At 37.1% G+C, this 13,821-nt stretch overlaps 1 protein-coding gene across 1 annotated transcript; it reads right to left on the bottom strand.

Moving 5' to 3' along the window:
• Window positions 1-10: 10 nt before the first annotated feature.
• LOC114740508 (zeta-carotene desaturase, chloroplastic/chromoplastic-like) lies at window positions 11-5,633 on the bottom strand. Its single transcript, XM_028928665.1, has 14 exons — window positions 5,157-5,633; window positions 4,553-4,677; window positions 4,292-4,426; window positions 4,073-4,145; window positions 3,853-3,926; window positions 3,585-3,689; window positions 3,077-3,321; window positions 2,916-3,003; window positions 2,319-2,361; window positions 2,066-2,222; window positions 1,809-1,937; window positions 1,576-1,648; window positions 1,153-1,317; window positions 11-409 (listed from the first exon to the last, which is right to left on the bottom strand). The coding sequence occupies exons 1-14, from the start codon at window positions 5,311-5,313 to the stop codon at window positions 245-247; spliced, it is 1,734 nt and encodes a 577-aa protein (XP_028784498.1). The 5' UTR covers window positions 5,314-5,633; the 3' UTR covers window positions 11-244.
• Between the last annotated feature and the right edge of the window lie 8,188 nt (window positions 5,634-13,821).

The raw sequence follows: 13,821 nt of genomic DNA, 5'->3' as shown, positions 1-13,821 counted from the left end.
ACTGTAATCATGAAGCCAAGACCAGAGCATGTTCTTACCGTCATAATCATAAGCATCGCTAGTTGCACAGATCGAACCGTTTCCCCATGACTATCAAACATTGTAGCTTTTCTTTTTTTAATTCAATATTACATTTCTTCAGGAGTATTACATGAAGGGTAAGCCTAGTACACATCGCTGTAATTCCCTAGTCGGCAAATATGTAAGTGTAATTCTGTGTGGTTTGTGTGAGGATGATAGTCTCTCAAACAAGACTCAATTCATCTGTAGTATTTGCAGTTTGAATGAGGTCTTGAAACTCGAGAGCAAGCTTCTTTCGCAATGCCAGCAGTTCTTCCCCTGCAGCGCATATGTAGGCTGAAGCTTGCCTGCCAGACAACGTTGCACCTTCCATGCTGTCTATGTAGTCCTGCCCAAATTATCTCTTTTAGCCTTTCCAGTATTTAAAATGTACACACAACTTCACTATACAAGTCACCTATGCCAATGTAACTTAAATCTCAGAACTGCTCTGAAACTGCTAGAAACTGAAGAACAATTAAATTAAGGGTTTGACAAAAGCTCAAATGGATTTAGGTACAAACTTCAGCATAATAGTGGTTTGCCCTTGAGTTCAAAATTAGACATGCACAAGCTGACTGAAAAGGCATACTACTATCCTTCTGTCGTTTCGTCCCCCCCACCCCCCTTTATAGGTGTCCTCTCCTACGGCTTCTCATAAACAAGTTGCAACATCACACGAGTAAAATCGATGTAGGCACCTTGCATCTGTTGCTCTATAAGTTATGACAAAATGCGACTGGCAGCATCCAAGAAGTCAATCAGGAAAACTCAAAGTCCAGACATTGTCCGATTGACGAACATTATACAGGACTGCTGTGGTACTTTTACAGTACACATTGGAAACAGTCAGAAAGCGATCAGCAAACAGGAAATTCTTTCTCCAATAAATGGAGCCAGTTCACTGTAATAAATCGATTTAAGAGATCCCAGGAACCTAGTAAGGAATTAAAACATGATATAATAACTATGTAGGATCCATAGATTTCAGATTAAAATATTTTGGCATGCTTCTATCACGGTTGTCTTAAGTGCATAGGCCAAGGCACAACTATATTGCTAACTAAGAAAATCCAAGGTGATAAATCTAACCTGCTTTGTATAAGAGCCAGCAAGGAAGAAATTCTTCAGTGGGGTCTTCTGATCAGGTCTAAACGGATCTTTACCAGGTGCTTCCCGGTACAGAGATTGCCCAATCTTAACCACAGATGACCAAGTCACTTCTAAACCTTGAGATGATGGGAACAGTGCCAGAACCTGATAAAGATTTTGTAAAACATAACAGTGAAAAATAAATGATGCTTAACCATAGAAATTGCTGAGCCGATGCAATCCCAAAAATACAAGTGAAATTAACGGACATGCAGGTCTAACAAAGCAACTCAAAACACACAAGAAACTCCAGGTATCAAAACCATGGTAGTAGCTCCTTGTGTGACAACTTTTCAGCGTCAATAATACATCTACAATGTGATTATCACAGTAGAAGGGAAGAGGGTTTTCCCCCAATCCTACCTGTTTTGCTACTCTTGAAATAATTTCTTCATTTGGCAAAGGCATGTATGGATCGCCTGGCGTCAAAACACATCTGAAAAATGGAAATAACATTATGTACTTCGGGGGTCAACACAAAACTAAATGTTAAAGCATACTTCCAAGTTAGTGACTAAGTTTTAAGTCCTTCTGAAAGCCAAGATGTAGAATTAGAAGCATGTCCAAATATCATTGTTCGGAAGCAAAATCCTTACTGAAGCAATGATCCTTGTCCCTCAATGTAATAATCTTCCGGAGATGTGAGTGCAAGATCTGCAAAGCAAGAAAAATCTGCATCTGGAGTATAAAGAAGATTATCCAACCCAACAGCTTTCCTCAGTTGCCTGTCAGTCAAAAAGGAAAAATTCATAAAGAAATTTCACAATTCGAATGCTTAAAGGGTAACATGTCACCAGTGAAATAAAAGCATGTGCTATGGTTTCCATATGGACCTTAAAATCAAGAAAATCACCTTGACTTTTCTAGATCCTGCAACTCTGTGACCCAGCCATTGTATCTGAGTTGCACTGTGACCACAGGAACTCCAACTAGTTCATATATGTTCTTGAAAAATTCCTGTTCCTTCCACTCTGCCGGAATTAATCTCTTAATTCCAGGGACATCGCAAGCTGCCATATGCATGTTAATGACATTCGAAGGCATCAGAAAAGATTCCCACAGTATGGGAATATAATACAAAAAATAACTAGATGACTGTTTCTAACCTGCAACATAAGCATCAGCTTTCACAATTTTTTTGTTAGTAGCCTGCGAAATAATAGAGATGTTAACTTCAAAAGGATATTATATGCGCACATTCCTCATGGAAGAATGAAGGGAAAATAAATTTAAAAAAGAAAAAAATTAAGTCAACAGTTCGATCTGCAAGTACCAGTAATTTCTCAGGGTCTTAGCAAGATAAGTTTCTCAATTTATGTTTGGCATACCAATTCTTCATGAACCACGATACAAGAAATCTTTTATTGAACTGTTACAAGTGATCAATGCTGGGCAGGTTTGGCAACAAATTTCACTATATGACGCTCAAGACTGGAGTTATCCCAAGGCAGAATGCAGCGCCGATATAACAGTTAGTATTAATAAGTGGTGGCTTGTGAGCTTAATGGCATGATAAAAATTTAAGCCAGAGTTTGTTTCTAAATATAAAAGCCAGGTTTGGATTACTAATGTATCTGAACTACAGCCCTTATTGTTCTCCTGCAAAAGGCCAAATACTTCCACAATTTTATCTTGGGAATGTCACTTAAAAGAATCATGAAGAACCATGTAGAGACTTCAGAAAAGAACACAGATTATATCACCTTTGACATGGAAAGTCCTGTAACATACATGCTCCCGTCAGCAGATTTATCATAAAGTATATCTCTGCATCCCCACCTAAGATGGAACCTGTTCAAGCAATGTATCAGATTCTAACTAGGGAGGTGTATAGTCTTGGCAACATTCCATATTAAAATTATACCTGCCCCCCCTGTCTGTGATGTACTTTCGTATAGGGCCACTCAAATAAACATCTGGTGAACCTTTCAGCATTCGCAGAAGGGAAGCCTCAGTTTTTGTGGCAAACAAAGCAAATATGGTGAGCATACAACGAGCACTAATATTATCACAGTCAATAAATCCAAGGGCATATGCAACTGGATCCCACATCCTCTGGATACTCAGACGTGAGCCACCTTTGGACAAAAACCACTCTGAAAAGCTAACCTGTACACCATACATGTATGGAGGAATGAAAGTTAAAACAGGGGGAAATAACAACTATATTTGTTTCATTAAGTATATTGACTAGGGCCAATGAGCACTCCTTCCACTTGCTCCTTTTTCATGATTTTGTGAGCTTGTTATGGGCATGCATGCATGTCGGGTGGGAACAGGTGGACGAAGCCCGACTTGAAAAATAGGATAGCACATGATCGAGAAACTCCACAAAGAAGGGATCGATAACAACAGGGGAAAAACCTTCTTACACTATCTAAACCCCTTATATCCTTCAATGCACCGTCCGGATCAACAAGAGCCTTGACAACTGGACTCAGGGCAAGAGCAACGGCATTTCTAGCTTTATCATAAGTCTACACATAGCCATTGAGCGTGAAGTCAGTCTCATTGGTGACATTGAATAAATATAATCTTTTAACAAATTAAAGAGTGTGCCAAGTTTAGCGAATGGTGACTTTGGTAAGGATGATTAAGAGACGCAATCGAGAGAAACATGTAGATTTATGATGACATTACCTTGAGTTGATTTGTGGATAAAAATGCATTTATCCCGTGTAGTGGTGCCCCAACAGGAAAGCGGAAATCTAGTTCTGCACTGGCAAATTAAGTTATGAACTACACATTATGAAATTGTTATCTTTTTGTACGTGGCACTCTCATGGAAAAGGGAAAATTTTGTTAAAAATTGAACATAGCAAGGAAAAATCAGATCCAAAAGTTCAGCCCTAAACCATACCTCCAATTTGTCCTCCTTTGTTTACAAAAGTGTGAGAGTGCTCCTTCACCAGGAGATTTTTATCCGCACCCACCTAATCATGAAAGCACGAAAACCAATCAGATAACTTGAAAAGAGGCCGATCAGAAAATAGTTTTCATGGCCAAAAATAGAGACAGGAAGAATACAAGTAATAAAGATGATAAACAAGTCAAGTGAATCTAAGAAAACTCTGTTGACCTTTTTCATCAAACGGAAAAGATTGTTGTAGCAACCAAAGAAAACATGCAATCCCATCTCAATGTGATTTCCTTGTTTATCAACAAAGGAACCAACTTTTCCTCCAATGAAAGACCTCGACTCATATATATCCACCTGAATGTGAGAATGTTAAGGAATAATAACCTCAGTCAACATTAGCTAGAAGGTCGTTGTGCATTCTGTACCACAAACAAAACCCCCGGAAAAAAAAAACACAAAACAAAAAAGCAGGAGTTAAACCTCATGTCCTTGATCCAAGAGCTCCACTGCAGTTGACATGCCCGCAAGCCCAGCTCCTATAATGGCAACTTTTAGCTTGGGTCCTCGATAATGTTCAGGTTCTGGAGGAAACAGCCCTTTTGGCGCTGGATGTGAACCATTCATTTTATCAAACTTCATAGGATAATCGACTAAACAGTTTCTTACAATTTCAGGTCCGTAGACAAGGAACCTCAATATCATCTTCATAAAACAATTTCTAGACCCAGTCTCCAGTAAACCGCCGACATAAATCGGATACGATGTACGAAGATTGCAGTGAAGAACAACACAAAGCTCAGGAAAAATAGAAAAATGAATAAAATTAAACCAACCAAAAAAAAGAAAAAGAAACCATGCTCAGGAATCATCTCCAATAGTTGTCATAATTTCATTAGTCGCCCACCTCCGTTCCACCATCTCCCCTTCTCGCCCCAAAGAAAACAAAGAAAGAATAGTGCGTGTAACCATGTTAAACTCAAAGCGAAGTGAAGTTCCCCAAATCCCCAAATACAATAAAAAATTCATCTTGTGAAAAACCGTAAAGCAAGAGCAGTAAAGCCGGACTGGAGGAAGGATTACTAACCGTTAACACTCATGTCGGAAACATTGGTATCCAAAGAGCAACTAACCCGACACTTGTGGGTGGTCTTCACGAAGCGCTTGGAGGGAATCCGGAACCAAGCAGAGTGTCCTCGAGTTCCAGGCAGGGAGGTTGCCGGGTAAAGAATTGAAGAAGCCATGGTTAGACGAAAAGAATGAAGTTTGTGCTTGAAGTAAATTAAAGAAAGTTCATGAATTCGTGGGAGAACAAAGGAAGCAAATCGAAGCAATACGGAATAAAAGGTAGGCCAAGATAGAGCATCTGCTCTTGCGAGTTTGGAGGAGATACCGAAATTGAAGAGTTTGTCAGGTAGTTAAGGAATAAAGAGCTAAGGAGGTTAGAGTTTCCCAGGGGTTATTGGAGGAATTATTATAGGGAAAGAATTGAAGAGATAGTGGAGACTAAAAACGAAAAATGGCGTCAGCCATCATACACCAACGAAAACTCCGCCTGGTTGCTTGCTTGTCCTGTTTTGGGGAGTGGACATGAGCACTATCACCCTTTCTGATCCAACCTATCTTTGCCCTTCCATTTCTGCAACGTTCCTCTGTGTATGCGCAACGTGTCAACTGCTAATTCGTAGCTTTTTGTCTACCTGGCCTGTGGGTGGCCGTATACCTACTTTTTTGGTGAATTTTTCTTGTATTTTTTCAGAAAAAGAAATAATGATAATATGTCGATACAGAAAACGGATCACCTAGGTCGTTATTTGGGCGTCCCTGGCGTCCCTCTCCCTCATGGCCGCATCACTAAGGAAACTTATACAGAGGAGAGAGTTACCAGTAAACTCTCAGGTTGGAAAGCAAGGTCTTCGGGAAGAATAACCTTGGCGCAATCAGTGCTTTCCACGGTACTCTTCTATACAATGCAGCCCGCCAGGTTGCCCACATCTACCAGCAATAAAATCCAAATGTTGATCAGGCAATTTATCTGGGATGACACTGATAACCACCGAAGTGTTTCACTTAATCAAATGGAATACTTTGTGCGACCCAAAAACAGTGGAGGATGTGGGCTCAAAGATGTGGAAAAACAGAACACAGCGTTTTTAATAAAGATAGCACACGGGCTAGGAACGCAAAAACATCTTCCTTTGGCTTGTATGGAGTACAAAATTACTCACAAATTGCGGACGAGCCAGGTGACATACGGCGAATGCAGACATTGTGAAATATGTGGGAATGGGACTGAAGATCTGAACCACGTCCCAGAATCTGTAGCAATGCAGAAGAGTGTTGGCGAATTATCATTCCAGCACAAGATGTACTCCAATTTCTAACACAGCCTTTTGAGGCTCTTGAGAAACCTCCGGCATAATAAGAATGAATCCTTCTGCCATACTTTATTCCGAATAATCTGCTGGAAACCATGGAACAGGCGCAATGCCATTCTCTTTGCACAAGAGCATGTCTCAGCGCTCGCCTGGTTCTGGCCAAAACATACTTTGAGACTTTTGATTGTAACTACTTTGTACTAGCTAGATAATCGCTTCTGCCCCTTGCTGTACTTCTTCCTAGCTATACTCCGTAAATATTTGAGCAATAAAATCTCTGTTCACTCAAAAAAAAAAAGTATGATACAAAAAAAAAATGAAAAAGAAAAACTCTGCTGTAGAAGTGTCCCATAAAAAACACGCGACGTGCTCCATAGTTAATTGGCGGCTAATTGGTAAGGTTTGCATGCTCATCCCCGGCTCTGGTATTATAGATATAAATATTGGGTTAAGTAGTCCTACTTTTTATGCCTTCCGGGGCAAATGAGGCCCGCAACTAGTTATATCACCCAAGCCCAAATGAAGATTGGACCAAATAAGGTTGGTCACATTCTTGTGGGTTGCTAAAATATGAAAACAAAGATTGAGGAGCCTGGGAAGAAAATGGAAGAGGCGTGCTTGTTTGTGAACAAGCTTAATTAATGAGATGTTTTTGCGAATTAAACGCAGGACGCCGCCGCCATGAACATGAAATGTGAAGTTGAGTCTTAGGTGGGTGTTTGGATGAGTTGATTTGGGGGCGGTGGTCCTCCCAGAGTGTTAAGCACCCACCAGACAACCCCTGCTCTTGCTTTGATTTATTAACCAAACCATTAGGCATCTTTTCCTTCTAAGCTTGATTCTGTTGGATGGCCTCACGTGATAGTGTGCCCTGATCCGCTAATCCTTTGGCTCAACAGGTGCTTCCTTCCAGCTGATCTCCCTCTTCTGGGACACCCCTGCCTCCCCTGCACACTGTAAACCATGCCCTTGCTTCATTCATTTTCTCTCTTGTAAAAGTAGGCTGCTCCAATCATTTGCATTCAAAATTCGACATATAGACCCATCCTCGTGTTACTTTAAATCCTCTCGCCTTTTGGGCTGCGTCTAGAAGACAATAATAAAGGGAGATGAGGATCCTATCAAGCTTGAATTTAGTGGAGTTAACTACTTTTCCTTTCTGAAAAAATAAATTTAAGAGCTGTGTAGAACACAAGTTGAGTGTATATCCACTTAAAATAAATTAATGATAATGGGTTTTAGCAGTTTGGTTGGGACGCGGGAGGGGAAGAGCCCAGAACTAATATCGTCTCTTGGTCGCGCATCAAGATGTTGAACGTGTGTGTGTGTGTTTTCGTCTTCTTGCCGGCATGGTTCAAAAGGATGGGCCCCTAAAATATCTGTATAATCGCTTATACTTTATATAAGTAGAAGGGGGGTTGGTTTGGATGCCTAATGATATTCAGCATTCCACCTAACTTTTTCACTGCATGGATAACGATGATAGGGATTAATTAATAGGTTAAGGTGAATTCAGTATCTCAAATTTTTTTTTGTACATCCAGTACTCTTAAATTTTTTTTTAAATATGTCTAACATCTCGGAATAATTTCTAGTTCATCGTACTCAACAAAAATTTTTAATGTCCTTTTAGCATCCAAATTTTTTTTTGGTGCATCCAACATCAAGGCAAAAAAATATTTCGCGATGCTAATCACACTTGAAAATATTTTGAGATATTGGATGTACCTCGAAATATTTCAAAATACTGGATATATCTAAAAAAATATTTCAAGATTGTAGATGCACCTTATCCTTAATTAATGGATGTTGAAGGCAGGGTAGTTGTAAAAATTGAAGGGGCGGGAGATTGAGATTAAAACAATAAATTAGATTATCATGGGATTTGATGAGTGCGTGGGATCCTAGGTGGCGACTGATGCGTCCTAACCTCCAAACACCTCACATGCCCCTTTCATTCATTTTCTCACATAATTCTAATTCTAATTCCTTTTACAGGTCTGCCTGAATCAATCCCCAAGGCTTGTCTTCTCATCAAAACCACATGGCCATTGTTTGGCATGTGTGGTGTTCCTTCCATTATCATCACAGCATGCTAAAATCATGAAATTAAAAGGCTAGTAATAGTGGCCTGGTAGATAACTGTCATAGTTTTGAATTCACGATTGATTTTAATATAACCACGAAGGGGGAAGATACGGGCAGAAACTACGAGACACGTTAACAAGTAAGGGACAAAATACGGGCTCAACTGTAAGTCATATATCGGTAATTTCTTTTCAAGACTTCACTCTATTTATTCTTCCTTCCGATGTCTAATACCATTATACCAAGCAACTCATTTATTATAGAGTTTTCTTGATGCAAAAACATAATTTATAAAATATTCTAGATAATTTATGCCCCTCATTAAATTGTTCGGTAAAAAAATTGGAGCAATTTGCTATACAGGGAGCAGGGACGTAAACCGTTTAATCAGGGACAAATATTCAAAATAAGTATACTTTGGCATAAATTTAATTAATTAAATTATTTCTAACTTGTTCTCTCAATACTACACTGTCCAATTTATTTTGCAAGGGCCCATCAACCAGCTCACAGAATGCGTGTCTTGTTAAAAAAAAAAAAAAGGGATGGAAGAAGAAATATATTACACCCGATGAGACGGAGTCACACATGTCTATGGCAGGGGTTTTTGTGTCATCATGGCACTTACGCGACTCTGTCAACAAGCATTGCAAAGTAAGTCGGGTCACATGAATAGATGGGGTTCCTGCCCGGCCCAAAAAAAAGGGGTTTCTAATTCTGTGGTTCAGGCTCCATTGTAAACGTGAAGAAAGGTCGTTTTAATTTTCCCGTCTGTCGTTTCATTGGTCTTTCCCTGCTCGGCATTGAGCCGTGCATTTTGCTATTATTTATGGTACGGCCTTTACGGAATCAGCGGGCAGTCAAAGTTGGAACCCTGCAATAATACTTTAATGCCTCATTTGATGCTTATCATAATCATTCTTGACTTACATGTTATGAAAAGAACACCCAAGGTCCACAAAACCAAAAGAAAAGGTTATTAAATAAAGTGGGCATGCATTGCAAGAAAAGGCGTCCTTTTCCCACCTCTTTTTTTCCCCTTTTTAATTATTGATTGATCGAATATCCCTCCATCATTTGTCATGCGATCGCAAACATAGTGGATGCCCAAAATGCAACCCCCCCCCCCCCCCAAAAAAAAAGTCATGTTCAATAGGCAATACCGGATTCGAGGGTCAAAATTTCGACGGATTCAAAAAAAAAAAAATCAATAAATATTTGAGGTAGAAAACTTATCCGGACAAAAATATCACTTTTTCAAAATACCGCTCAAATGTCCCATTTTTCCCTCGTCGTCTGTGAAGCTTGGAAGCTTATACTAAGAAAGTGTTTAGATAAAACCAAACTATAACTTAGAGAATAACTTTTAAAGAATAGATTTTGTGAAAAACTAATTTTGAGAAGTGAGAGTGTTTGGATAATTATTATCAGAAATACTTTTTATATGTATAAATTACTAAAAAGAGCATAAGTTAATATGATAATTACATAAAAAATAAATTTTATGATATATTTTAATTTGAAAGAATAAAATTGTTAATAATATATTTTGCACCAACATAATTAATAATACATAAGATAATATAGTTAATAATTAATTAATATGTGTATATATTTATAAAATATAAGAGTAAATATCTTTATAAAAAAATAATTGAGGGTTGTTAAAATTATATTATCGTTGAGATCTACGCGATCATACTTTATAATTTAAGCCAGAACCAAAATGGATTCACTTTTTTCTAAAACCATGGTTTTGACCTGAAACCGTGGTTTGTTAATTTTCCTTCCTGTTTGGCAAATTTAAGACCTAAATCATAGTTCATCATATTGCCAAACACCCCCTAACTGGTGCTCCCCCTCCTAGCTTTTTCTTTTATAATAGCCTAATAACTAAATTATACAATTTAAGAAAATAATTAAAATTAGTTTAAAAGTAATAAATACGGAAGAGACGGACTTTTTTTTCAAACATACCCTTATAAAATAAGGAGGCAAATAAGAGAGAAAGTATGAAAAAGAATGTAGGAAGAATTTTAAATAATAAGATATAGAAAATTAATTATGAGTAAAAATGATAAAAACACACACATATGAAATCTTATAAAAATAATCAAGACGATTCAAATTTCATATTCTTATAAAAAAAAAGCGGTTGAGTATTCAATGTTCCCTTTCAAGACTAGAAGTAGCTCCAATATTTTAAATTGTCAAATATTGTACTACTCCTCTTTTTTTTAATATAAAATCTAATTGTTGAATTGATTTTGATCCTAAATATAAGACATGTTTATCATATTTATCAATTTTTTCTAAATTACTCCTTATGGTCTCTCTCAACTATAATTAAATAGAAAAAGGAGATGGGGTATTAAAGAAGATGATTATGATATTTTAGGAAAAGCATGTCACATTTCTTATAACTAACTAACTTATTTAATCTTCTTAATCCAATCAAATCAGTTAAGTAGATCTTATATTAAAGATCAGAGAAGTAATATTTAATAGGTTCTGTTAGTACGAGTATTTCAACCGACGCGCTAAAATGAAGGGGGTGGTCTTCTTACAATAATTAATAAACACAGGAGATTGATAATCAAAGTTTAGTATTATACGATCAAAGGGCCGATTACACGATTTGATTTGGACATTATAGATGTAGGGTGTGTTTGGGTGACATCCCAAACCATGGTTTGGGGAATGAATCACCCAAACACCCACCCAAAAACCAAAACCATGGTTTTGGAAAAAGCAAAAATTTTTTGCTTCTGGAGAAAAGAGGGAGAGTGGGAGAGCCTATAGAATATGTATCTTGTTATTTTTTTTATAAACATATTTAATCTTATATTTTATAAATATATATACATATTAATTAATTATTAATTATATTATCTTATGTATTATTAATTATGTTAATAAAAAATATATTATTAACAATTTTATTCCCTCAAATTAAAATATATCATAAAATCTATTTTTTCTGTAATTATCGTATTAACTTATATTTTTTTTAGTAATTTGTATATATAAAAAGTGCTTCTGATAACAACTATCCAAACACTCTCACTTCTCAAAATCACTTTTTCATAAAATTTATTCTTTCCAGAATCTATTATTTTCAGAATCTATTCTCCAGAATCACTTTTTCAAACTACGGTTTGGTTTCATCCAAAGACACCCGTAGAGTTTTTCACTTTTTGTGTCTATTATTTAGACCCTCGAGGGGGAAGAAACGAAGTACGGAACAGTTAATTGCATTAACTGAAGCAGTTATCCGGACAAGGGGATTTAATACGGACGAAACTATTTAGACAAATATCAGTGAGAGTGACTTCCATCCCCTTTACTCCCATGATCTTGTCTTTGACTAAGTTCATAATTCTTTTTTCCGGACGAAGACTGTTCATGTTTTTTTAGTTTCCGGTGTTAAGCAGCATACGCCGATGGGAATCTTGTTTTAAACATACCTAACCCTTCACCAAAATGGACTCTAATTAAAAAAAAAAAACAAAGAAAACAGATAATGATTTTGGCCCCATATACATCCAAGACAATAAGTCAGCCAATATATATTATAAAAATAGAACGAACGAACGGGTATAAGTAATTTATTGTTTGATGTATATTCACTTACATAATATCATATTGATATATCGCGTGGTTTATTTTCTCGAAAACAATCCCTGAAATTATCGAACATTTATGAGCTAGTCCACATGATTATTCCGTTTACAAAGCTGGCAGCATAATTGACGTTTGACCCGTTTTATCAACAGGGCAGGAGAGGCATTGAAATGGAGGAAATTCACAACTTTGCCCTTGGGTGACATGTCTCAAAACAACAAGGTGAAGATGTCAGCCCCTTCTCAAGGGCAAACCGTTTCTAACGATACAGCATCACCGATTAATACTTAATTACTGGGATAAAATATTAAGGTGGAACCAGCTATTAATATAATTGTGCACGCGCGTGCATTTAAATTGTACAAATAAAACAAAAATAAGCAGCCCCTCAAAGATCTCTTATGAAGGCCTGGGAGGAAGCCCCAGACTGTAACATGAAACATCAAAGGAAAAATTATTTCTAGAGACTGTATTAAACAATTATGTATTCCCAAGCACAATTAGATAATAAATATTCATTGTTCTATTCATAGATTCATACCATCTGGGTGAAATTAAATTAATTGTAACTGCCCCGTGAGTCGGGCCAGCTTTGGGTTTTTCTTTTGACCCGCGGCTTTTGTGCATACGAGTGATAGCCACTTCTCACATTCGTCCTCTCTATCAATTGTCAAATGTTAAGACGTTAACTAATAAGTGATGGGCACAACACTGCATTCGTGTTCATGATTATGGAGCTACTTGAGGACATTTAATGCCAAGAGTCAAACATGAGGGCACCTCTGTAAATGAAACAAGTAATGGGGACCAGCGTGTAAATATGTGATGATCATGGGGATCGTTTCCGAGAGATTAAGGCACCCTACCGGGATCAAATCGGAAACAAATACAAGCCACAGGGACCTATTGATTAATTATTTTTGTTGTCAATTTGTTATTTTGAAAATGTTGTCCCATGCATGTTTGCTTCTAGAGCACCGCCACCAAATACTTTAGCTCACACGCTATTGATAATTGACAATGCAGTCTCAGCATCATGAGTATTCAAAGTCCACTCCCATTAATGTTTTGACAAAGTGAGGCTTGCGAGCCCATCCTCACCAATACCAACGAACCACAGCATCGCATATATGTCATCAGCTTCCTCACAGGTCTGGCTTTCCAGACTGCTCATATCAAATAATCAAGCGCTTTTCTTAATCAATCAGGCTTTATAGTTTTGGTTTTGAGGTTTTAAATTTAATCATGATATTATTAGCTGGCCAGAAGAATCGTTATATTATTAATCTATTCTCTTGCGAAAATACCCTTAATGAAATTAATGATAGACTCATATAATATATAATTGCTTTTCAATAGTAATTTTTATATATTATATAAAATTAAAAATTTAATAATATTTTTATTTATTGCTAATTAAATTAACGAGAAGCTCATTTCAAATTTTAAATTAAATAGACTGAATGAGTTAAAATTCAATACATAAATGTGTACGGCTGACTAAACGATATTGTATTAAGAAAGTAGACGTTATTTTTAAAAGGATTTATTATTACATGATATTGGATCGCAGACGGTAATGGCACAGCAAAGGTCATGTCGCCAGCTCAGCTGCGAGCTTTTGGAGGAGGAAGAGGGCTCTCTCTCTCTCTAACTGTCACG

The sequence above is a fragment of the Neltuma alba genome, unplaced genomic scaffold, assembly GCF_004799145.2.
Source record: "Neltuma alba isolate B1F8T4 unplaced genomic scaffold, ASM479914v2 tig00003165_pilon, whole genome shotgun sequence".
NCBI lineage: Eukaryota > Viridiplantae > Streptophyta > Magnoliopsida > Fabales > Fabaceae > Neltuma > Neltuma alba.
The sequence above is the reverse complement of the archived record's forward strand: the minus strand, read 5'-3'. Positions and strand labels throughout refer to the sequence as shown.

What these genes read in the sequence shown, in the direction of transcription:
- LOC114740508 (XM_028928665.1), bottom strand. Translation starts at nt 5,313, where the DNA reads ATGGCTTCTTCAATTCTTTACCCGGCAACCTCCCTGCCTGGAACTCGA. An exon ending in TCTTGGATCAAGGACATGAG is followed by an intron (nt 4,427 to 4,552) that starts GTTTAACTCCTG and finishes TCTCACATTCAG; the next exon opens with GTGGATATATATGAGTCGAG. An exon ending in TATCCACAAATCAACTCAAG is followed by an intron (nt 3,690 to 3,852) that starts GTAATGTCATCA and finishes GGCTATGTGTAG; the next exon opens with ACTTATGATAAAGCTAGAAA.